Source organism: Calonectris borealis, chromosome 2 (genome assembly GCF_964195595.1).
Source record: "Calonectris borealis chromosome 2, bCalBor7.hap1.2, whole genome shotgun sequence".
NCBI classification, from domain to species: Eukaryota; Metazoa; Chordata; class Aves; order Procellariiformes; family Procellariidae; genus Calonectris; species Calonectris borealis.
The window spans coordinates 123,923,826-123,949,000 of NC_134313.1; the positions used below are offsets into that span (position 1 = coordinate 123,923,826).

General features: G+C 38.5%; 1 protein-coding gene across 1 annotated transcript in view; it reads right to left on the reverse strand.

The window, feature by feature from the left end:
- The window catches only part of LOC142078390 (collagen alpha-4(VI) chain-like), a 51,213-nt gene that overhangs the window by 6,695 nt on the left and 19,343 nt on the right, over positions 1–25,175 (reverse strand). Inside the window, 19 exon segments of the mRNA XM_075140852.1 lie at positions 1,780–2,267; positions 2,378–2,389; positions 2,974–3,010; positions 3,885–3,920; positions 6,190–6,252; positions 6,566–6,628; positions 6,757–6,792; positions 8,813–8,863; positions 9,305–9,367; positions 10,969–11,031; positions 11,941–12,003; positions 12,843–12,905; positions 18,322–18,357; positions 19,333–19,386; positions 20,515–20,580; positions 21,583–21,645; positions 21,902–21,955; positions 22,190–22,234; positions 24,715–24,741. Of these exon segments, the coding sequence (XP_074996953.1) occupies positions 1,780–2,267; positions 2,378–2,389; positions 2,974–3,010; positions 3,885–3,920; positions 6,190–6,252; positions 6,566–6,628; positions 6,757–6,792; positions 8,813–8,863; positions 9,305–9,367; positions 10,969–11,031; positions 11,941–12,003; positions 12,843–12,905; positions 18,322–18,357; positions 19,333–19,386; positions 20,515–20,580; positions 21,583–21,645; positions 21,902–21,955; positions 22,190–22,234; positions 24,715–24,741 (1,383 nt within the window).

Below are 25,175 nucleotides of genomic sequence, written 5' to 3' on the forward strand. Positions count from 1 at the left end.
CCTATCACAGCTCTTTCTGGGACAAAGAGAAATCCTCCACAGTGAAGATGTTTTCTTAGGAGAGAAAATTCTAGCATCATAAAATTCTAGTATTAGAACAACCTATGTGTTGCCTGTGATCAGTCGAAGAAAGACACTTCCTCAGTAGAAGATCTGACCACAGAAATGCTTGGGGAACCCTGCTCCAACAAAATCCTACAATTTCACTGACCACCCAATCATATGTGATTCAAGGGAAAAAACATTTCCTTGTGGACTAAGATAAATAAAAATGGCTGTGAAATATCATAATATTGCAGGACATGAACCATATTCATGGATAAGCTAAAATGGTGAGGAAAGAAATAATTACTTCTTTGCATTAAACTTAAGCTTTGTGTGTGTTATATACAATGCATATACAACACCACGAAATTAACTTCTGATTAATGTCTGTAAAGGATGTTATAGATAGGTCTCTTCAAAGGAATTAGAATTGGTAATGACTGTTTAAGTGATCTCCAAACTGAGGCTCCTAAAGCAAACTAACCGAAGCCAGTAAGTATCTGTGGCTACAGGCTGGTAGGATCATGAAGATTAAACCACCTCTCAACTGCAAGGGCAGAAGTCTATCTGAAATAAAAAGGGAGGTTGTATTTTTTTGGGTGGTGGTAGGGGGTTAGATGCCTTCCCATCACTGTAACCACAACAGAGAGCTGGGCAGTGAATTTTTTGCCTTTCCTCCTGTTAAGCAGCTTTTTTAAACTTTTCTACTCTGAAAACCGGTTTATGGAAAGTTGGCACCTTTGTAAAGGTGCCAGATGTCAGATGTCATCATATGCATTCGGATTCATAATCTGCTTATACCAAGTAAACAAAATACTGATGCTTGCTCCTGGTTATCCTGTGGAGCAACCCAGTGAATAAACTGTAAGCTTCCTTCTCATGTGCCAGCAGAATTTTTCATTTTGCTAAATTAACATTCAGCCAGACAAATATGTGAATTGACTAACAGACATGAGGCTGCGTGAGAATAAACGTAATACAAAGATTAAAGGACTGACTTAGATGCTACTAGATCAGAACTTGGACTCCAAGTTTTGCACTTTTTGTCTCAGTAAGTAAACATAGTTTCCTTCTATAGGGATAATTTTGAAGAAGCAGCAGCTGGAAGGAATTTTATTTCAAAAAAGTTAAAACTGAGCCCAGATGATACAAAAATAAATTGAGAAGAGAGAGAACATGGAATCCATATTATGAAACCTTAAAGAAACTTAGGATTGTTTTCCTTTGGTACCTGGTAAAATGGATTGCTTTTTATATGAAGTCATATTTTAAAACAAAAGTTGTTAATTTTCTCCTGTATCAGCTATCAAAAGGGGTTTTGTTTAATTTGATTTTCTTTTGAAAAACAAAAAAACCTGTTGTACTTGAAGCCTTCTGCTACTACTTTTTCTATAAATTAGGGCCACAGTTTGTTAATTAAAAGGTTAGTACGTGTCACAGCTTCAGAAGAGAAATGGCATAGGTAACCAAGTGAAATTAACACAATGTTATTGAAATTCTGTGATTTGGCCTAAAAGCACAAGTCATAAATAATTCAAGCGCAGAAAGAGGTCAGATGGTGATTATTATGGTCAAGTGAATCGGTGTTTCTTTGTTAAAATAGTAACCTTTAATATACCCTTTCTAATAAGGGATTGGACAGTTCCTGTAGCACTTACTGGCTTGAGAGCACGCTTTACTCAAATTCTACGCAAATGGATGACTGACTCAATTTTCTATAGTCTATCTACTTACTGAGAAGGCACGTCTGACATTTGGCACTTCATTGAAGGCAATAACCACTGGAGTGATATCCAAGGCACTCAACTCAAGTACAGCTGTGCTGATGGCAACATCATCCTGCGATGGACCATTAGCAAAAAATAGGGCAACTTTTCTTGTGAGGATGCCCTGACGAACACGTTTGAAGACATTTCTTGCGACAAATCTCATGGCTGCCCCAATATTACGTTTTCCAGTGGATCTCTCTAGTGGTATTCTCCGAACTGCTTGTAGCAGCAAGTTGCTTTTTTGGAATTCTGAGAATCGGATAAGATAGCGCGTATTGGTATTAAAAGAAACAACAGAGACACGAGCGCCTGTTGGGCAATTGCTTTCACTGATCTTAATGGTCTTCAGCAGTAACATAACAATGTTTCTCATTCTTTCAAATGCCGCTGGTGTAACATCTTCAGACATATCAAAGGCAAACACCACTTCAGTTGGATAAACTGGACATGTATCTGTATATTGAAATAAAAAATTTGTGTGAGAACCTTTCCACAACTCAACATTGTCAGGTTTTTTTTCAAGTCTATAAAAGAATGGACATGCAGAGGCGAGATGGGCTTACCTGATGAGCAAGCTGGAATGAAGAGGTGGAAAGCAAATAAATTATTTCGGAGTCATATTCATTAAAGTAGGGACATATTCACTTGCTTTCACTAAAGAGCCTGACCCAAAGCTCAGACAACTGACAGAATCTATCAGTGAGAGACAACACTCCTCTTCCACAATCAAATACTCAAAATAGTGCAATTTTACTGGATGAGAATTAAGGAAATTGTTCTGGGTTCTGCTGAGCACACAAGTCAGAGAGAATGAGCACTCCAAATCTGGAGGACAGGTGATATATATATACAAATACTGTCTTCTCTCAGAGAATTCCTCAAAGGGGGTTGGCACAATGGCAAAAAAATAATTTAATCTTAAATGAGGACAAGAGACTTTTGTTACAGTTTTTGTAATTAAGAGATAGGAAAACTGAGCAAAAAGCGTAAGCCTGTTTCATTCACCTGCTGAAAACCCCTCACAGTTAACAACTACCTATCATCATCAAACTGAACCCAGATACAAACTACTAGTTTACAGGGTTTCCAGTGGAGGCTATTCCATTTAAGAAGAGTGACTAGGTGGAATCAGAGGTAAAGGAAGATGCTCCCTACTTACGGCAGTTTTTTCGTGTAAAATTCACAAGTTCACACGGCTGCAAGAGCAAAACAAAAAAGCAATTAATGGCAAATCCCAAACCATTCCAGATTGGGAATCTTACTATTGGTTTGAGGTGAATGTCATATCCCAGCTCCTGAACTAACTCTCACAACAGTAAATCCAGAATCACACATTCCAGTTCCTCTCTATTTCAAATATTACAAGGGCTCTGCCCCTGCTGCAGAAACTAAGCGTTTCTTTAGACATGCTCTGTTGGCACTTAATCATGCTCTGGAATATTAAGCAACCATTTATCCATTTGCTATTTTGTGTAATAGTCTGATCTAAGAGGTCACCAGGCAATGGCACTTCCACAGGAGAATGGGCATTTCAATAGCAATTCACATAAGAAGAGAGAGGTCCATGAAGGAGGAGAGGACCTCCTTTGGACATAGAACGCACCTGCAATAGTATTGTCTGCAGGTTGTTGTCCATGCAAGGGTTAGATGGAGCCTTTACTCAGAAGTGTTCATTTTACATGGGATTAGGATTCTGAAGAAACCCTGCCCTGCTATTCCCAGTGAAAACAGCTGTTGCTGAGGAAATGCCTTCCTTTACAAGAGGGTGAAAAGCAACCCTAAACCTGAGCTGGTGTGTAAACTGATGTGAATGAAGAAACAGATAAAGGAATATTAACTGTCCAACAGTTTGTAAAAGTTTGGACATAGTGTTAATCCATATGCATAATTGTTTCTCAATCCTTGATTATTTGCAAAACAGAAGAACCCACTGCAGTCTGACAAGTATTTGAAAAGCATACAGTTTTCTAACAGCTAATTGTGCTCATTGCAGTCAGCGCTTATAAATGGAAGAAGACTAAAACTGTTAGTTCCATGCAGTATGCAGTTAGCTGTAAGATAATTACTTACTTCCATTAAAATGGTGCCCATTGGTCCCTTGGCACCCTGAAACAAATTAAACACAGGTTCAGAAAATCAGACCCTGATAACATATTTCCATCTATGACTCTGTAGTCCAAAGAAAATGCAGACATACAGTGTTTTGCTGATAACCATTTGTGAATTTGAAATATGAGGAGACGTCAGTTCCCAGCATGGATTTCTGTGGACCTGTTCCCAACAGAGTTGCAGACTACTTCTCAGACCTATCTCTCAGTCCATCTTCCTTCCTGGTTTTATAAATGTTCAATACTTGTTGCCCTTGAGGACCAGTATAATTCAGAATTGGATTTCCTTTCTAAACAGCAATTTCTGTGCTGTGGTTCAGTTATCTGCACCTTACACCCTTTTCAACCTCTGATGTGTGATAGGCTTGCCCTCTCCTCCTGCGGGGTACAATCCCCACAGTTCTACCTTGAGAGATCCTGCAAGACCATATACACATCATAACTGCTCACCAGCCTAGCTAGCTTTGGTGACTCTGCAGCCTTCTCCTTGGGAGCTGTGGGCAAATGCCAGGATTCCAAGCATCTTTTTATCAAAATAAAAATATTGTTTAGTCTTCATAACAGGAATAAAATACAGGGAAAAGAACTTTTTTTCAAGGCAGCTTGAAAGTTTTCATCACGTATGCAATTCAGATGTGTAGCAAGACTACCAAAAATTTTCACTTACTCGCAGGGGGCTGCAGTGAGATACACCAGAAAAATTGGAACTCCACATCCCACCTTTACCTTAGCCTCTCTCTACCATAACACTACAGTTTACCAAAATCATATACTTCCTTACGTCCCCAGATTACAACCCCATCTCCATATTCGTTGCTTCCCCCTCCAATTAACCTTCCATTCCTCCACCTCCTGCCTGAGCTACCTTCCTCATCTTCTCTGCTGTCTTGCTGCTAGCACCATCACAGCCATTCCATGCTTTTATCTTCTTATGTTTCCCAGCAGGTCCCAGTTCTTCTTTGGTACTGTTCAGCAAGAGTTAACCGTGAATTGCCTGAGCCCTAATGAATGCTACTTGCAGCAGCTTATTAATAGTGAGTGTGAGCTGTGCAGACTTGACCCATATGGATAATCATGCCACCAAGTTAGGAAGGATGGGTAAAACAGGCCTGTTTTGGCTGGCCCTGCCTACTACCTGTACCCCTTCCTGCATCCCTATCTCTTCCACTTCCCACAGGATTCCCATTTTCCCATTTCACTGATGCACTGCTACTATAATAATCCCACCAAGCCCATAATTCCTAAGCTCCACTCTCACTTCTACATCTGAAGAGGAGATCTTGAGCTTGAAATCTCCCTGAAGACTTCTTGGACTACGGATTGGCAAGGCCAACAGCTATCTGGTTCATGAGCACATAAAGTCTGTCTGTCTGCAACGTTATGTGAGCAGTCAAGCAGCAGGGAGGGCAATGGGGCAATGCATTCCAGCTGGCACTCTTGCCATTCTTGTGCCAAGCATCATAAAATAAAGTGGGCCAGGTACATACATCGACCAGCACCGTGTAATGACCAAAAAAAAAAAAAAAAAAAAATTGTTTTCCAAGTTGCAGGTATCCCGTAGGCCATGATATACAGGTAAAGATACTGTTATCAATAATGTTCCATATTTAAACTAAAAGAATAAGTTTAAGAAAGTTTAACACGAAAATAACTTAACAGTAGGGATTGTTTCTGGCCACCACGGAGTTGATTTGCAGAACTGCAGCAAGATAAAGATAGACACATTTTCCTAACTGTCTACAATGTTAGTCCTAAATCCTACTGAAATCCACGATCCTTTCCCCTGCTTAGATAGAGAATAAAAATTTTTGTTAATAAAATGCAGATCACACACACTGGAAAAGTACATCAAGACATCTACTTGCATATAAGGATTAACAGGTTACAGTCAATTCAAGCTTTAAGTAAATGCCTGCAATTGCAAGTCTGATTTTAAATGGCTTTTCTTTTTAAATGAAAAAATACATTGGCTTTCAGCAGAACAATCCAGTTCTACATTTTAGTACTCTCTTCTTTTTTAGTTAGATATTTACCCAGCCTAAATACAATACCTAATACTGTGGAAGAAATTCTGCCCTGCATTGTATCATTGCAGTTCCATTTTCAACAGCAGGTGCTCTTGTGCCTCCACAGGCAAAATGTAACTCTACACAACTGCCAGGCTGATTAAGCATAGTTTACCAGATGAAACATTACTAAATATTCCATTAATCTAATAGCAAGTTTAAGAGCAAGCTAAGAGTGATTTTTAAAAATAAATATATTACCATAGGTCCTGATGGCCCTTGGTCTCCTGGATCTCCCAGGGAACCTGGTGTGCCAGCATTACCCTAAAAGTAGAAATACAAGTTTTATTCTTTATAGTTGCACACACAGGTGCAGAATTTCGGCAGAGAAAAACCTCTATAACTACATTGTGAGTTGGGTCCTCCATTTACATAAAGATTGACTACTACCGCTAAGAATTATTAGCAATGAACATCTCTCTTACACCTGCATTCTCTCAAGACCTCTTGCCCAGGATATGGCAATAAAAGATCAGAGTGGGAACGAATTTCAAAAAATTTTGATGAGGAAACACTTACGACATAAGGGCTTTACTTATAGAACTCTTCACAGAGTTAACAGATTTATCATTCTTACTCTTCTACCCCTAACTCCTTTGGGTCCTTCAGCTCCTGGAATACCCGGGTCTCCATCTTCTCCCTGAAAATTAATGAAATCCAGGACTTTATAGGAAAGGAGAAGACAGACAGAAAGACAGATAACCACTTCCAAACAAAAGTAATATAAAACAAGACACAAAGAAAGCAAACATGCCCATTTAATCATACCTCTGGACCAGGATATCCTATGAATCCAGATTCTCCCTACCAAAAGAAAGGACAAAGAATTCATAAGAATCTAGAACTTTGTGATCTGCTTAGTGTTTGATGTCTTTAAACCAAAAACAATTTCAAAATTATTCTTAGCATTCAAGTAACAGTGGCTACTACTCTGGTCTCAATGACACCATTTTAGATTAACACCTTGTTCATCTAAAGGAAGAGCATTTAAAAAGTTTCCAACCATTTCTGAATTTTCAAGAGTATTCCATTTCTCAAATAAGTGTTTTATCAAAACTTGTTTAGGCCTCCTAATAACATACAGTGGAATTCATGTTCAGCAATCATAAGTAAAGTATAACATTCAGAATTCAGTGTTTGAATGAAGTTTCAAAATGTTGTACCCTCCATACTAAACAGTGATATCATAATATTTTGTTGGCATATTAGAAGCTACTTCATTAATTGTTTTCAGTTACTTCAGTTTTTCGTGTGTTCTTTGCTCGTATATGAGAAATATGAGAACTCTCACAAAGACCAATCAGAATTGAAGTGTATCTTTCCTTGACATTAGAGTAACTATCCGAATTCACACTACTTACGTATGTCCTTGTTTTTAGAGTTCCCTCCAATGAAAGTGGACATGCTTGTCAAACATCATATGACTTTATCCTACAATTTCTAGAAAATTACATGCACATAGGCCCCACATTACACCTAAGAAAGCATAATGTGATGGTGAACCTGTATAATTAATAACAACCTTAACTAGAATCTATACTAAAGGCTGTTCTCTTAGCTATCAGGAGAAACCAACTCTTTCTGGATCACTATTCTGGGGTGAATTGGGTTTTTGTTTGTTTTTATTAATTGCTTTAATTCAGGCCCTGCCAAATCTTGGGTGTATAAGTGTGTATAAGAAAGGCTTTAAGTCAATCCTTCAAAACAATGAATAATGACAAGAAGATTTAGCAGAAACCTTTTTTCCTCATTTCCTGTAACAAGGAGGATGTTCCCCGAAACAAACAAGTGGGAGATTCCAAGAGATTAAAAGAACGAGTCTTGCATATAACATATGTGTAACCTGTGAAACTCTCCCATCAAAGGAAATTGTTGGGGCTAAGAAGGTAAGAAAAGAGATTGAATAAGAAGCATCATGAGTCATTTTAATAAAAAGCCATTTTAGAAAAAGGAGATCATCAATTGCAGAGGCTCCTGGGAAGCCTTTCATATCTTTTCTGCAGCTTCTGCAGCACTCTGCTTCTCCCACAAAACGGGAGAGTGAAACAGATGGGCCTCCAGTGAGATCCATTGGACCACTTCTGTTGCACAAGCAACAGGAAAGGACTAGTATTGTAATACTACACAAACTCTTTGAAAGGAGGACTGCAGCTGTTTCCAATACCCTGACCATTTTGCTCACGGACTGACCCATTGGTGCCACTGGTGCCATGATTTTAACCTCATCCATTCTATATACTTTTTATTTTAGCTGGATTCTTGTATGTTTTTAGAAAAGTAGGCATTTCACTGCTATTTTTTTCAGGGCTGTGAAGGCAATGATAAGAATTTCTAAATATGTAGCACTCCAGAGGTTAATCCTCAGATCTTATTGCTGACCATAGGAGCACAAGGAAGAATGTTTCACATTAAAACAGCGAGGATGTTTGGAAAGTACCACCCTCACCTTGGTAGTCAAGGAATCCCTCCTCTGAAAGAAGAAAAATTAAGACTCCAAAGTGGCTGGCCCACCAATACTTACCAACAAGAGTGGCTAGTCAAGCAGACTGAAGTGGGGAGAAAGCACTGTGTACTCCAAGAAGTACAATCCCCCATACCCATATACACACATCAAGGGAAAGAATAAGAGAGAGTGGTTCTCAAAAGAATATCCTATTGCAGAATTTCTCACAAGGATGGTTGTGGGAAGGCTGAGCCTCTCACCGAACCTCAGAAATGCCCTGTGGCCACGTCTTACATTTCTTTTGAAATGAATATGGATGGTCATGTTTGATTTGACACTGCAGACTGGAGACTGTGAGACATCCTGACTCGAAGCACTCACCTTTGCTCCTTTGCTTCCTTCAGGACCGTAGGCATCTCTCCCATCCATGCCCTGCATAGGTTGAATATAGCATGAGTTAGCTTTTAAAAGAGGATTAAATTCACATCCAATTCCATTTTGGAATAAAGACCTCCCACTACAGTGAGGTGCCTGGGCTGTTAAAATTGATGAAGTAGGGCAAGCTATCACAACACAGTCTAAAAACAGTAGCAAATGGTGGCAGAATCTATAGAGAGAAAACAAGGATTAAAGCCACAGTTCGTCTCCATTGTGTGCCCTAACTCTAGCATATTGTCTCTCTTCTAGAGAACCTGAGGGGAAAGATACTCTCTCTAGCCCACAAGGAATCTGGTGTCAAAAAGGAAACTGAGAACTAAATGTGAAATAATTTTAATTGTATCAAATAGAGAAAATAGAAGGGAATGAACTGTACTGATTCAGATGGATGGGTATTAAACTACAGGGGCCCTGAATTAGGGCAGAAAGACTCACAGGCATGCCTCTCCATCCAGCTGGTCCCACTGGGCCCTTCTCTCCAGGGTCACCAGGTTCACCCTGTTATAATTGAAACGTGAAAGGCATTAGTTTGGCTCATTCAGGAGAATTCTTCTTTCCAAAATGTAAACTTGTCTGCTAGAATGAAGTGTGCTTATACATTTTACAGACTACTTGATGCCAGTCGAAAGCATTCCATTACAGATCATGTTTCATGGAAGGTTCCTTGGGGTTGAACTGGAAAGTACTTGGCAAACCAGAATATGCTGAGCATTCATGCAGCTAAACCCCAAAGGCCTTCATTCAATAAAAATCCCATTGTTATACAGAATTACCAGTTAAAAGAGTGTTTCTGGAAAAAGTTATATTAATGGTAGCAGGACATAGCCTGGAATTCTACCAGCCTGAAACATCTGTTGATAGCGGACAATATTTCGCAAGCAGGCTGCCTGCACTGTATTCTTAGTCTTCTTGCAAGTTTTCTTTTCTTCAGTTCCTTTTTTTGGTTTCACTTTCTTAATGAACCTTCTTCTAACAAGAACCCCAATATTAAACAGCACAAAACCAGACTGAGAAAATGGAATGTATGATGGATTAAATCCCCATGTTTCTTCCCAACTTTTTTCACTGTTTCAGTGTATGTTTTCACACAGTGACTCTTCTCATAGTAGCACTTTGACCTTCTGATACCTCTTTGTCACTGAATGTAATAATACACTGAATCTAATAACCCTTCAAAGAGACTGAAAGGCTTAGCTAACTGGTATTATTTATGCCTTTTATATCCAGAGATGCAACAACACCTAAAATGAGTTATTTTTATTTAATAAAGTAAGTCTCCTATATCAATGCACATTAATAAAAGGAAAGAAAGGGGTAAGATTTATTGTAAGTGAACCATAATGTAGACCACCTATTAGTATAAGTCTTTCTGTTTAACTTCATGTTGATTCAGTTCTTCTCAACACATTCATTCCTGTATAATAGACATTATAACAGTCAAGGTTCCTTGAACTGGTTAGGAATCTTTAAAACAAAAAGGTTAAAATAAGTAGCTATGCTTCATTGAACGTGGAAGTTCAGATTGGACATTAGGAAAAGGTTCTTCACTGAGAGGGTGGTCACTCACTGGAACAGGCTCCGCGGGGAAGTGGTCACGGCACCAAGCCTGTCAGAGTTCAAGGAGAATCTGGACAACACTTAGTCATATGGTTTAGTTTTAGGCAGTCCTGCAAAAAGCAGGCAGTTGGACTTGATGATCCTTATGGGTCCCTTCCAACTTGAGATATTCTATGATTCTGTGATTAACTAGTACCTATTTTCAATGGATTGGACAGATTCTAGGAATCATAAAACATGCTCAAGGGTCAGCACTGCCATATCCCTACTGCATTTTGTGAGAAGCCAGGCCCCACTGAGAACCATGACCACAACAGCACGTAGAGCAGCAGTCATGTCAACACTAAAAACTTCTTAGTATAACTCTGACACCTTGAACACATCACTTGCCTTCCCATGCAATCTAAAAATGTCTATAAAACTTAACATTCTTCACATGTTCGATGGGAACAACACAAGTGTTAGTTCATGCTTCTTCAGTCAGGTTCTTGAATGAATGATGGTGTTAGATTGCTGCAATTAGGTACCTCAAAAATCTTTACCTTTGCTCCTCTTGCACCTAACTTCCCAACAGAGCCAGGTGAACCTGGGGCCCCCAGACTAGCCTGTAATCAGAAGTATCAGTTAAAAGGTACACAACAAAGACTCAAGGGCTCACTGCACTCAAGGATTCATTGCCACTTGAAATTATTACAGAATCAGTATAAGTATTAGCACATTAACACGCTTTTGAGGACCACAGTAAGAGTTACTGGTCAAGCCACCATTCCAGTTATTTCCTGTTTTCTGTACAACTGCTTTAAAATTCTCAAAATGTTGTTAAGTATGACATGAATATTATTTTCTATCTACATAGATACCTAGTGAATACATGCATATGTGCACAAACAATATGAATATATATATATACTCACACATATACAAATGGGTGTGTAAGCATGAGCATCATTACATGACTGAAGCAGATGCCCAAGGCTGACAGAGTAGGACATTCCAGTCCTGAGTTAGACTGGTGTAATTCCAGAATAAGAATCCCCAAATCAACAGCATCACACAAGTTAGAAGATCAGCAGGCAGCGCTCAATAGTCAATAGTGCTCAACCTCATCGTACCCTAGCATTAAATCTCACAGGCCATACTTTATGAAACCACTGATCATTATCTAACTTTGCCCTCAACTACAATACTGTACATCTGTATTTATACATGCTGCAAGCCATGCTGTTAGTCCTGATACTATAGAACCGAGAGTGGAATCTCGAGCTAAGGCTTTTCATTGCAATCATGCAAAAGCTTGATTCACTGAAAGCTGAACTTCCTATTCACCCACCTGAACTTATTTTCGAGGCTGTTATTTTATCCTACGAGGCTGAAAATCAGTTTCCTTAACTACTATCCTCATTAAAATCCTCAGTTTCTTCTTTCTGTAAGTTTTTTAAAACCTCTTTATAAGAATAACACTGAGAATGAAAAGCCCTAATGGGTACAGCAGGAATATATTATTTAAAGCTAACCAGAGGGCCTGGCATGCCCTGTGGTCCTGGAGGTCCTCTGATCCCTTGTAGTCCTCTTGGGCCCTGATGTAAAAAAGCCATTGAAAAAAAGTCAGTTCAATGTTGATAACCTTTCAGTGAAGATTAGATTGCTGCATTGACCAGAATCCAAGTGCCTGTTTCACAAGCCTTAATGCACACATGAAACTTCTGGCTGTTTGGTTGTAAGGATTTGTCTGTGTAAAGCAGCTGAGATGGTCACTGTCTGAGAGCCATATTCAGAGAATCACTATGGTCTCTAAGATACCAAGGGAGCCATAAACAACCCACTATCAACTAGGCACATTTTCTCCAGATGCCTATATCTTAAAACTCAAAGCTAAGAGCATCTTTAGAACACCTAAGACCATCTTAAAACTGGAAGCTACTGTAAGCAGTCTACCACCATAATTCTCTTCAAAATGACTCCACCAAGCAAATTTTTAAAACACAAAGCTTTCCTCATTGGTTTTGTCAATCAGTATATAATTTTCATCATTTCAATGCACCCTGCAAATACAGTACGTTCAAAAATGCAATAGATTTTATGTACTTATTGCTAGCAATTTCTAAAGAATTCATTTTGAAGATATCTGCTTGATAATATCCTGTAAGCTAGAGATGTGTTGGTTAAATTACTTATTTCTGCTATTCACTTTCCTCTTTTGATTTTACTAGAAGCTGCACTCACATAAACCGAAAGAGAAACTTGCCATATTTAATTCCTCAGGGTTACAGAGGAGATTTGCTAGGGAAGAATATTACTCATAATATTAATTAGTTGAAGGAAACAAAGCATTCCAAAAGAAAAACAAAAGATCAAGACTGACAACTCATCTTCTCCATAGCTAACATAAAAACAACTCAGAAGTTCTTTTAGTTACCTGTGGGCCTGGAAGACCAGAGTCTCCTGGGTAACCTGCTTCCCCCAGATCTCCTTGCTCACCCTGCCAGAACAAAAACAACAAAAAAAAGCTACCAAACCAAACCAATTAACACCTGTCACGTGTACATCAACAGATAATTTCATATCTGCACAGAGTATCAGTTGATAGTGTGTTTTTCAATGCTTCCAAGCAGCTTTCAAGCAGCTTCAAATTCCTGTTGAAGAAAACTCAATTTAAAAGCAAAAAAGTTGAGCAGCTTTTTTTTGTTGCTAGAGTCAGTTCTATCTGCTTTGCATTTTGCTAAGTGCATTTTACACCATGGTCTCAGCAATATTCCTGCATTACCCTTGTCCTTGTCCACTGCAGAGACCATGAGAAGTCATAAAGCCAGGGCTACAAGGGCAGATCCCCTTCACCCTTATCCATGGAGAACTACTCTGAGGGGGAACCATGACTTCACAATTCATCCTAGAATTAGATGTCTTTACACTCCCCATCTTTCACGCTGGTTACTCAGCAAGGCAAGTCAAATCTTCCTTCATGATGGGGAAAAAACCCAAGCTTTTCCAATTACCATCTACATAAAGTTGCCATCTAAGGATAAGTTAGTTTAGCTGACATGCATAAGAAATACTTCCTGTCTGCTGGATTGAGTAAAATGGTGATAATTAGCACCAAGATTTTCCAGGCCTTGCAGACCTCCTTTCACTGGAGAAATTACAAACATATGTCTGAAGATTCTCAGAAATAGATGGTTCTGGAAAGAACCTCCTGAGGAAAACTGCATTTAAAAGGTTGTACTTCCATTGTCCACCATATGAATGAAATGAAAGATAACAATAGCAAAAAAAAAAAAAAAAAAAAAAAAAAAAGCAGCATTTGAGCAAGCTTATTTGTAGCCAGAGTAACAATACTGTAACACAGAATATCAGTTACTGGACTCATACTAGGTTTATGCTAGCTGTAAAAAAAAAACAAATAGAAATAGATTTCCACAAAAATCACTTTGATTACAATGAAAATGGACAAATTTCAAAACCTACAGAAAGTTTCCTTTCCGTCTTCACTATTTTGCTTTGCTTTCAGAACACAGACTGCAGCGTTGTTCTTGTCTGTGACAAACACCTCTCTGAGGCTACACCTTCCTTCTGCCCGCTGACTACTTCTGAATGTTAAGAATGGCTAGCTGTGCTTCTTTTTTTTTAAGCTATTTCAAAAAGTTAGTCTCCCTTTTATCACAAAAAACAACAGATAATTTGAACTAGAAGTCCTGGAAAACTGTTCTTTTCGAGATATAGTGAAAAGCAGTGTGTTCATGATGACTGCAAGGGAAGTCAACTTTGTTGACGAGGGTGTTAGTTCAGCGCCTTTTATTAACAGTTAAATCCGGCACAAGTCCTTAGGCATTAGCTGGGTGAATTCTGGCTCATTGCCTGTAATTTGATTATTTGTCCCTGAGTACATCACCACCAATATCTATCTTCACCTGAAAGAGGGATTCATTTCCATTCCATTCCAGCACAAAATCTTCCTCTTCCAGAAGGACTGGCCGTATCATAATTCCTTACAGAGTCAAATCCTGTGGTCCACAGAAGGGCTCTTGAAGATCCTGCAAACATTAGGACTACACAGTTCTGCTTCCTGGCCTAAGGACACCAGGAAGCCTGCACAGTGAAGTTTTCATACCTTGCGCTGATAGAGCTATGCCCTGTGGCACCTTTGCAACACCCTGCCATGCAAGAGATCTCAGTGGGAGGACACAACACTCAAAATCTCACCCAAGGATGGATGCCAGTGTCATATTGCAGGGTTTACTGTTCCATCTAGTTCCTGCAGGAGATGTGGAAGACAGAAGAGGGTAATTCTCTTTGCCATTTGCTTTTTACACCTCTTCAATGAACAGGTTATTTACGTAAGCTGTGTTCTGAACATGGGTTGGGACCTAGCTTTTAATGCCTAGTGATGCATGCAAATGTTTTATATTACACTTTTAGAAGTCAAAGCTGGTCATCAAGTACTTAAATGAAAACAGTTTGGAAGCTCTCTGTTGCTGTGAGATTCAGTCATCTCTTTTGTTCCCTACCATATTACAAAAGGGTGGCCTCATCACTGGGAGAGGAGGCCCCCATGGAGATGAAGAAGATTGTCTCAAAAGGTTCAACTAATTCTGCACTCTGTGATTTTACTAAACGAGTTGAACACTTATTTTCTAACCACATCAGAGTTCTTGTGCTTGTTAGTACAACAAAGATAAGGTAAAAATCCATTTCCACAGACTTCAAATTTTGTCCTGTTACCCTCATAAGCTCACTTGGATTATTTCTTTCTGCTGGTACCTGACAGAAAAATGCAGACAAAGATTTTTAGAGTTCAGCAGCAATCAAATGGAAAAAAAAGAAAGCATAAAGTTACATAATTATTTAAGAAATTGATTTCTGAGCTATTAAGCAAGAATTGGAATAATTAAGAGGCAGGCTTGATGAATATTGTTCAATATTTTAATCTAAAATGTCTGCATAAACCCCGTAAAGAATTTCTGAGATAGAAATAGGAAACAGTAACGATAAAATGCTCATATTCTTTCAAGTTACGCTGATCCCTGTGAGTAGCCAAAGTATGGTGCTTTCCCCCTACTGGCAGATAGTATCAAAATCTTCCAGAGCCTATCGCTATCTGCGATACCCCATACAGTGAAAATTCTGGATTCTCATAGTGAAATCCAAATTGGAATTTTCAGAAACCAGGTGGGGCAGAGGTTTCAGCACAAGGCCTACCTGTGTATTGCATGAAGCCGGGATGTGACTGGACTGTAGTTTGGGGAACTTGCAGGATTCTCACTTCTGACTGTCATTTCCCAGTGAAAAATTAATTTGAATCAGCTTAAATGTAAAAAATCTGTGTTACCTGGCTGCAGCACACAGGAGGACAGTAATAAAGGTATAGCAAAACTCTGCTCCTCTTAACAGGAGAGGGACAGAAAGCGCAGAAATGAGAGTCAAATCAAACACTGTGCTGCTGAAGAAATGTTACTACCATAAAAGACACCCCACCTGTCCCAGCAGCCTTTTTCCTTTGCTGAAACTTGTGTTCTATACTCCATCATTGCGGCTATTCTCACTGTAATTTATTAACATTTTACACTTGGCCTTCAGTTTAAATGCTTGTTGCTGTTGCAGAATGTGGTGGTTTAACCTGGCAGGCAGCCAAACACCACGCAGCCGCTCGCTCACTCCCCCTGCCCCCCTCCCACAGTGGGATGGGGAAAGAATCAGAAGGATAAGAGTGAAAAAAACTCGTGGGTTGAGATAAAGACAGTTTAATAGAACAGAAAAGGGAAAATAATAATGATAATGATAGAATATACAAAATGAGTGATGCACAATGCAATTGCTCACCACCCGCGCTGACCGATAACCAAGTAGCAATCGGTACTTCCTGGAACACGCCTACCATTCATATACTAAGCATAACGTCACATGGTGTGGAATACCCCGTTGGCCAGCTGGGTTGGCTGTCCTGATTATGTTCCCTCCCGTCTTGTGCACCTAGTAGAGCATGGGAGCTGTCCTTGACTAGCAGGGTACTTAGCAACAACTGAAAACATCAGTGTGTTATCAACATTCTTCTCATACTAAATCCAAACCACAGCACTAGGAAGAAATTTAACTCTATCCCAGCCAAAACCAGGACACAGAAAAAGCACTTAATCCGTGCAAAAGTTTCATGAAAAAATCATGAACCTTTTGCCAAATTAAGAACACAGCAAGCACTTCAATTTACATAGTGTATCCACAACTAAAAACACAAGAAACGTATCAAACTTATCAAACTGAGCAAATTGTTACCAGGTGTCCTCTAACAGCATGTTTTGTACAGGCGGAACGCTTTCATATTGTGAACTTTGATAAAGGGCTTTGGCACAGATTTGAAACAATTGCTACTTGAGAACTGAGACAGAGTGCATGCACTTCATCCTGTCTCCTCTTTGATACTAGGACTGCACTGGAATTGCATGAGTATGACTTGGAAAGAAGAGATGGGGTAAAGCTGATCTGAATTTTTCCCTGACCATGCTTGTGAGTGAAAAGTTGCATAGAACAACGTCTACTCAAAATGCTGGTTGCAATTTATTTAGAAGCTACAACTTTGCCCATTCCCCAGACTCCAACAACAGGGCAGGACTTCAAGACATATTCCATCCTGCAGGTACTGACAGTGTCACACACGAAATTGTGATGTTTCCCTGGGTTTATATGCACTAAGATAAAGGGGAAATGCTATACCAAGGTATATACCATTTTCCTTATCTGTGTTAGCAACTCTACAGAGATTGGGTCAAACGTGAACTACTTGTACTAGAGCAATGTGTTTCCTGGAATGATCATATAACCTCCCCTGGAGAAAGCAAGCAACAGGATAGAGATAAGCGATATATCTTGCAAGCAGATGTATGGGAGTCATGGGTTTAGATGTTCTTATAGACTCCTGCCAGGGTGATGGACAGAGGAAAATGTTTGTTTACCCTGTCCTAAAAAAAAAAAAAAAAAAAAAAAAAGAAATCTGAGTCTTCTCAGGTTCCTAGAATTTAACTTTTACTTGCACTAATCCACTCTTGAATATAGCTGCTTTTAGATTTGCTTCGATAACTGTATTTTGTAATTTATACCCTGAGACAAACAAGCTTTCTTTTCCAAGACCGTTACCTAAAACTTCCTTTAAGAGAATGGCAGTGATGTCTTTACCAATTACATCTCAGGAAAGTTTCTTTTCATTGAGGCTCCATAGGTCTAGGAAAACCAGTCTACCACCTAACAATGACATGAGAGAATTTTCCACCAGAAGATCTTTCTGGAATGATCAATCAGCATGCACTGGGGTTGACCTATTCCTTACATCCTACACAATCATTCAAACTACACTATATTCTCTTAGATATCTACTTGGGAAATTAAATTGTTTTCAAAATCTTGATTCTTTCATATGCTTTGCACCAATTTTCAGAGCTGCAGTTAACACTCTGTTATGTTTATGTTTTAGTAAAGCATCATTCAGAACCTGCCTTAATTTTGCCTCTGCTGCATATGCGCGTCATGCATATATCTGTGTGCGTGCAGCAAAGGAGGAAAACGCTGTCAGACTTTTGGCCTTATGCTGCAGGAATGCAGCCTGACTACTCATTCCCATCATCTTTAGTGATGGTCTCTTCTCTATTTACGTTCCCACATTTGCCTTAATAATAAAAATAACTGTCCTTTTATTTCAATGAAAGCTCCTTTCCAATTCTAAATTCTTCAAGTCAGGAGGGCCTCTGGTACATCCACCTGAGATCCAAAGGCTGCCTTGGCTTGAAATAGACTTTTGATTGTTAAACACTTGTGTCTTGGATCACACTGAAATTTCTCCCATAAGAGGAGCAAATGCTGAGGCTGGACATGTTGCTGCATATAAATAGGTAGCAGCACTGTCAGCCACTCACCTTTAAACCTGGAGGGCCTCTTCGACCTGCTGCACCCTAGGAAGGAGTGGCATGAGAGATTACACCCAGAACACTGAGCAGTAGGTGAAACAACAGCTTATAATAAAACACATTATACATACAATCAAATCAAATACAGCTTATAGAAAGCAGAGGTTATTTCTAAAGAAAGATCTCACGTAAAAATGAGAAAAGAGTGGATTTGGGACAGAAATTCTTACACAAGTAAGCCTTACCAAAAAAAATGCTTTAGACCCTTAGTGAGTGCAGAGGGAAAGCATCTCAACAAAATTCTGGAAAACCTCTTCCCAGTCAGCTGCCCCTCAGCTAAAATAAACAGAACAAGAGCCCTCTTCTCTCCCTCTGAGCTAAGAGGTCTGCACCGCTTCCCGCTGCACACTGCTCAGCAGCACTAGTGAATGTTGCTGTTAACCCTCACATCACTAGAAGCCTTTAGGATGTTTCTGCAGCCTGGCTGAGGAGTGATCATCATTGCAGACATTTGCATTAGGAATCTTTCTGACAGACTAGAATAGGTGCCTTCATAGGTTCCAGTCTCTAGTAGATTAAAAAGAGCAGCTCAGCTGCCAGTGAGTTTATATATAGGCTTGAGTAGGCATACGGAACTTGCAGTCAGAGGAAGGAAGGAGGGATAGATTTATCTGTGGTGAAATTATGAAGCTCATAGAAAAGGCTGCATTGAGTTTAAGGCTTGTGACTTCACATGACTCAGACCTGAAATTAATGGGACAGCAAATTCCTGATTTAAACAAAAAAAAAAAAACAAACCACCCACAAAAAAACCCACATTGCAATACTAAATACATAAATTACTAAATCTGAAGCCAAATATGTTTCACTATGAGAATTTTAGAAATTTTTTTTTCCCCTCTCATTGCAGGAGTTTTAAGTGTGGGATAAAAGGAAGAAGAGAAAAATTGGTTTTCTCAATGGGAACCCCATTGTATCTTGGATCAATTACATCCACCCTGTATTGATTACTATTCTTACATCAGGGCCAGCATCACCCTGCTCTCCTTGGAGTCCATGTGGTCCTGGGTCTCCCTGCAAAACAAATTAATGAACAAGATCTTTAAATACTGTTTCTTTTTCTTGTACTTACACATTCTTCTTTATATGATTCTTCTGTGTTTCTTCTCCTAAGTAATTTCATTGTGATCAGTTGTATCATGCTAAATGCTGATTCTTATTTTCTGCATATCATTTACAATCAAAAATTATAAACCAGAGAGATCATGCTTGCTTTGGATTTCCAATTCATCAGTTACTAATAGCTGATACTTGGTCAAGGCTTTTGTGAAAACATTTTTGTTGACTTTAGTCTTTCAGTTAGACTTAAGATGAGAAAGTTTGGTGAGGTTTGTTGCCAAAAAGTCATCAAAACACAATTATTCTCTGGAGTGACCCTCACAGTTTTTCTACTGCTTTCAGCACACTCTACATAGACATATATGCTCACACACGTCTGAACATGTGTACACAACCCTACTTGTTCAAATAGAATCAAACTTCTACAACAGTAGATTTTTCTCACATGTTGCTAGTTCTCACCCTCTTAAGTTTTCATCCACCACCACTTATATACTACTGTCCAACTACTTATCATCTTTGCTTATTCTTTCCAAACAAAATGCAACAGTAGAATGGGCTGTGCTTTTCTGTTATGTTTCTTTTCTGGCAGTATTGTTCAAACATCTTGTAAAAATTCAGACATCACTATATAAGCACATACCCAAGCTCTTATATTCTAGATACAGGTCCAAACGGAGTTTACCCACCACCTTGAGGAAATAGCAGTTACATAGTAAAATGAGTACAGCCTACTGATACCCAAAGCATTTTTCCCCACCATGGTTTTTAACAGAATCCTTACAACCCATTACTAGAAGCCTCTCAGGTTGGCGATGTAAATTTGTGGTAGAATAATATATTTATACTAAATCCATATCGTCCCTTAGCTCTACATTATGAGAATATTTCCATAGTCTTTGTTAGCCTTTTTAACTTTTTTTTTTCTTTTTTACAGTATCAAGCACTTCTCAAAGCTTTCTGTGTTGCAGACATACACTAAAGGCAAAATACAAAATAAAAGAGCTGCTTAGTCACTGGACAGCCAATAGAACTTAGCAATTATGCAAATCCTCTCTCCGTAACATAGAACTACTTGCTTACCTGCCATGCTGAGTTTCCCTTTTCACCCTTAGGGCCAGGAACATTATTGCTAGTCCCAGGATCTCCCTGGAAAAGTTAAGCAGCAACCTCAGCATTTTCAATGACCACTCTTTTATTACTCTGATTACAAAGACGGGATATGGAAATAGGATGACTTGTCATTGCAGCCAACAAGAAATACAAAGGCTATTTTAAATGAAGATGCTTGTAAGAACACTATATAGACAGTTCTGCAAAGTCCGCAAGTTTCTTTTGCAAAGAGATAAAAAGAAACATTACTAATGGGCAACAAATTAAATCCTGAAAATGTGAAGCTGTTCTGGTTGTTTGAGTATAGTTAATTGAGTTAAAATCATAACTAGTTAGTGAGTTTCAGATGGGATTACTCTAGAATGGAGTTCCATTTAGCCACTTAATGCTCGACACAGGCGAAAAATCCTGATCTCTCAAAGAGGCAAGTTACCATGACACCTAATTTTTTTTCATAAGCATGAGAAGACAGGAGTCAACACTATATTTAACTGTTTAGAACAAAGGTATTTGAAATACATGTGAGAAAATTTGAAGTTGTGATACAAGAAGTGTGGTGTCTCCACTGAAATTTTAGTCCTCAGGGACTCATTTATACAGGGCTGTGGAGCATGCAAGGAAAAAAATGTCAGCATGAAGAAGTAACTTGCCTTTGCATCATTATAAATTGCTAACCAAGAGTCAGTGCACAGGCTTTTCAAGTGATCCAGAAATTCCTCTGTAGGGTGGGAACCACCAGGGAGGACTAAGTAGCTCCAAAAGGAGTTATGTTGCCCATGGTAAAAACAAACACACACACACATATAACAAAAATGCAAGGAACAAGCAGGAGACCCGACGCTTAAACATCTGCTTCCAAATACATCAGTCCATCTGCACCTAAAGAGTTCAGGACACCTGGAATACGCCATATTTGCAGAGTACTGCACCACCTAGGATTGTGAAAAACTATTCAAATCGCATATATTTCAGGCAGGTCCATTACAAAACCCAGACACAAATCAGTGAAACCTAACAAAAATGAAGGAATACACTTACATGATCTCCTCTTAGACCAGATTCTCCTCGTTCACCTGGTTCTCCTCTGGGGCCTTTTCTGCCCTAAATTCATAAAAAGAGCACAAGCAATTCAGGTACAGGTAGAAATAGTATCTGTGGATTCTGTGGAATAGAGGAAGGCCAGATAAGAGAACACGGATTTGTTTAAATCAATGGGGCTATACTGATTTACAGCAGGAGCCACATCATATTAGAGAACAGGCAGCTATTGAAAACAACTCACAGGTATTACAGATAGTGTTACACTTTGGAAAGATGTTTCCATAAAATCTAAACATTACTATAAAAAATACTTCACCTGTTTTCCTGTGTTGCCTTTCTCTCCAGAAGGTCCAGGAAATCCACATGCTCCCTAGACTCACAAAGCGGGAAGAAAGAAGAAACAATTAATGGTTGTTCTTTCTGATAAATGTGGTTCCCAAATTTTGTCTGGCAGAATCCAACTTCAATCAGATATGCAACTCTAAACACTAAAGAATAGAATTTCTGTTAAGGTTTAAAGCCCATTCAAAGGCACAAAAGTCTGTACTTCTGAACCCTGAGGTAGGTGTCTTTAATTGCACTGCACGTTTAAAGCAGTGATTACCTGCTCTCCATCAGTGCCATCAAATCCACTCTCACCATGTTCACCCTGTAGCAATAAGCAAAAAAAATCCCATTAGCATCAGTCCATTTGCCTCTTGGAGCAAGGGAAGAAGCGTTCACCCTACTTTTGGAAACTTGAATAAGAATAGTGGCTAGCAAGAATAATTAAGAATAATAATTATAAATAGGAATTAATAATTCATATTTTTAATGAATTATTAACTTTTTAAACAATTCATAGTTAAGAACACTTAATAAGAATAATGGTTATTAAAACTATAGGTCTTCATCAAGATTTAAATTCTGCTTTTCCATCTGTTAGTTTTCAAATCTTTTTCCTAACTGCAGCACCTTCAAAATCTAGATATATTCCAAAATATAACTACTAGTATCTGATCTAACATGCTGATAGTCTTGTAATTCTGGTGTCAACCATCATACGTGTTTGTATTGTGCTTTTTTTTTAAAAAAAAAATTTATACTGCGAACGGTGTATTGAAAAGCTAGAAAGAATAACCATGATAAAAACAATTACAGAAGACTGATCTTAGGCTTTAAGACTTGTTAAAGAAACTTTATTACTGCTTCAGCAATGTGATGCTTGCTGCATAAACAGCAGTCACATTGCCATTCAAACACACACTGCTCTTCTCTTCCTTTCGTCTGCAAAAACAAATCACCATATTGCAATCATTTATGGAAACCATTTTCTCACAAAACACCCATCCCAACCTTTGTTGGGAGTTCGCAATGTTAACTTGTTGTTCAGATGAGGACTGATGTTTCTGAATAGAGTTATAACTGTGAGAACCTTATTTCATTTATGTATGCTCCACAATGTTTCAGACCTGGCCAAATAACACACTCAATTTTTAAAGGATATTTTGAAGTGCTTCTTCCATCTTTCTTGACCGGGATAAAACTGAAGGAATTAATTGTGATGTTTTTATTTATAGTAAGAAATGAAATTAGCAGAGACCACTACCCTGAAAGCTCAAAGGAAATTCAACAAATCACTGAAAGTGGCACACGAGCATGTTGTAAATGCTAGTTAAACCAACAGGAATCTCACTCTGATAGAGACTACAGATACAATTGCTTTGTAGGTTTTGACTTTGCAAAACTATCTAGTTAAAGTTCCTGAGGAAAACTTGATTAATTTATAACAATTTTGTATGTACTACAAGAAAAATTAGCTGGCTGTACATTTTGGCAAGACTAATGTCACAAACAAGAATTTCTTGAATAAGTATTCCAGAAGAATTTTGAGCACTAAATAAGCAATCATGACTTTTATTTGTCTTAATTTTCCCCACACTTATTTCCTACCTCAGAAAACCTGAGTCAAACTTCACAGTATTAAATATTCAGTATTGCCTTTTTCTTCCAAATAGCTGTACTAAAATGCCTTGCAGACTTCAATAAACTGCCTCAACCTTACTAAGTTAGCAGTATTGAATTGCATTTTTTATGTGCTGGAAGTTTCATATTTTTAGTTAAAATAAAATTAGTGGATATATTGACGCAACATAATGAAGACACTAATATATTCATTGGATTTCAGTAGGGTTTGTGCTCCTGTTAAGTCCTACTGTACAATTCATCCTGGACAAATCAAAATCATCAGCAAGCAATCTCCCTCTTCTATAATTAGATGTTTCAGATATTTAAAGGAGGACAAATTATTTCAGGGAACAGAGCAGTAAATGGAAAAGGAAAGAAAAACATATAGGAGGATTTAAAAAGAATAGTATTTTAAATAGGGCTGAGGTATCAGAAACACTCTCCAAACTTTCTGACATGTACAGCTGCTCAGGTTTGGAAGCAAATATTTTCTGAGTCTTTGAGGCTCCTAAATCTTTTCTAGGAGTGGTTTTGCCGTCAAAGCACCAAATACAACTTGAATTCCATTTTAATTGCTCTAGGTTGGAAACTAATATTGCCATTATGATCATTGTCTTCGAGGCTTCACTTTTTATTAATGAATTGTTGACAATATCTCTTTGATGAACAGATATGTTTGAAAGGTTAAATAAGCAGAGTTGCAAGATCAGTGCGTGACAAAACAGCTGAAGAGAAGTTTGGATATTGAAAAAGAGTCACTAATGATTCAGTGAAAATGCTGTCCAAGTCTACAATAAATATTAGTCACAATCTTTTTTTCCCCTTTCTGCTCTGCTTCCTCAAGAATTAGAATATTAGATTCAGCTGACCAGAATTACCACCTTGATAGATTATTAAAATAGCCGGTAAATAAATTCCTTTCCTGTCAGTTAGACTAAATCAACTATGACTGCAACCATGCTAAAATTACAGGCAAGACTGCTGTTTTTTAATAATGTGATATCCAACAGCTCACACTTAAATCCATTCTTATACAACCATAGCAAAAGTACATTAAATACTCTTAATTTTTTACACTGTTTTCCTTGCTTGTTGATATTTTCATCTTACAAGGTAACATGAACTTAAAAGGAAACAGAACACTGTTCTCAAAGAAAATTGATGACACATGAAAACACATACCTGACTTCCTCTATAGCCTCTGGCCCCCTGAAATTGAAAATAAACATAGATCAAATTCAGTGAAAGTATTTTTATTGAGCTTGAGAAGCAGAGCACAATAGCTTGCTGTGCAGAGGCATGCTGGGCTCAGTATTCATAGTCCCTACTGTAAAACCCCCTACTGCCACATACGGGATTGACCCCTTTCCTGTGGGAAGACAGTACAGCCTTCATTTTCATTCCCGTTCTGTAAAGCTTTATAGTTTTACCTATGGCCAGCCTGGAGTTGGTGGTGGAAAAGTCACTGGCAAGTTGCTGAGTCAGCAAACTCCTTAGCCATTTGACCATGCTTTGGTTACACAAAGTACCTCTCCAAAGCAGACAGCAAAAATTGTCTGCTATTCTTACAGCTGGTCTTGCTGTCCATCCATGCTTCAGGAAGACAGCACAGGGTTTTGTCCTCAGTGCAGAAAACAGGTTTG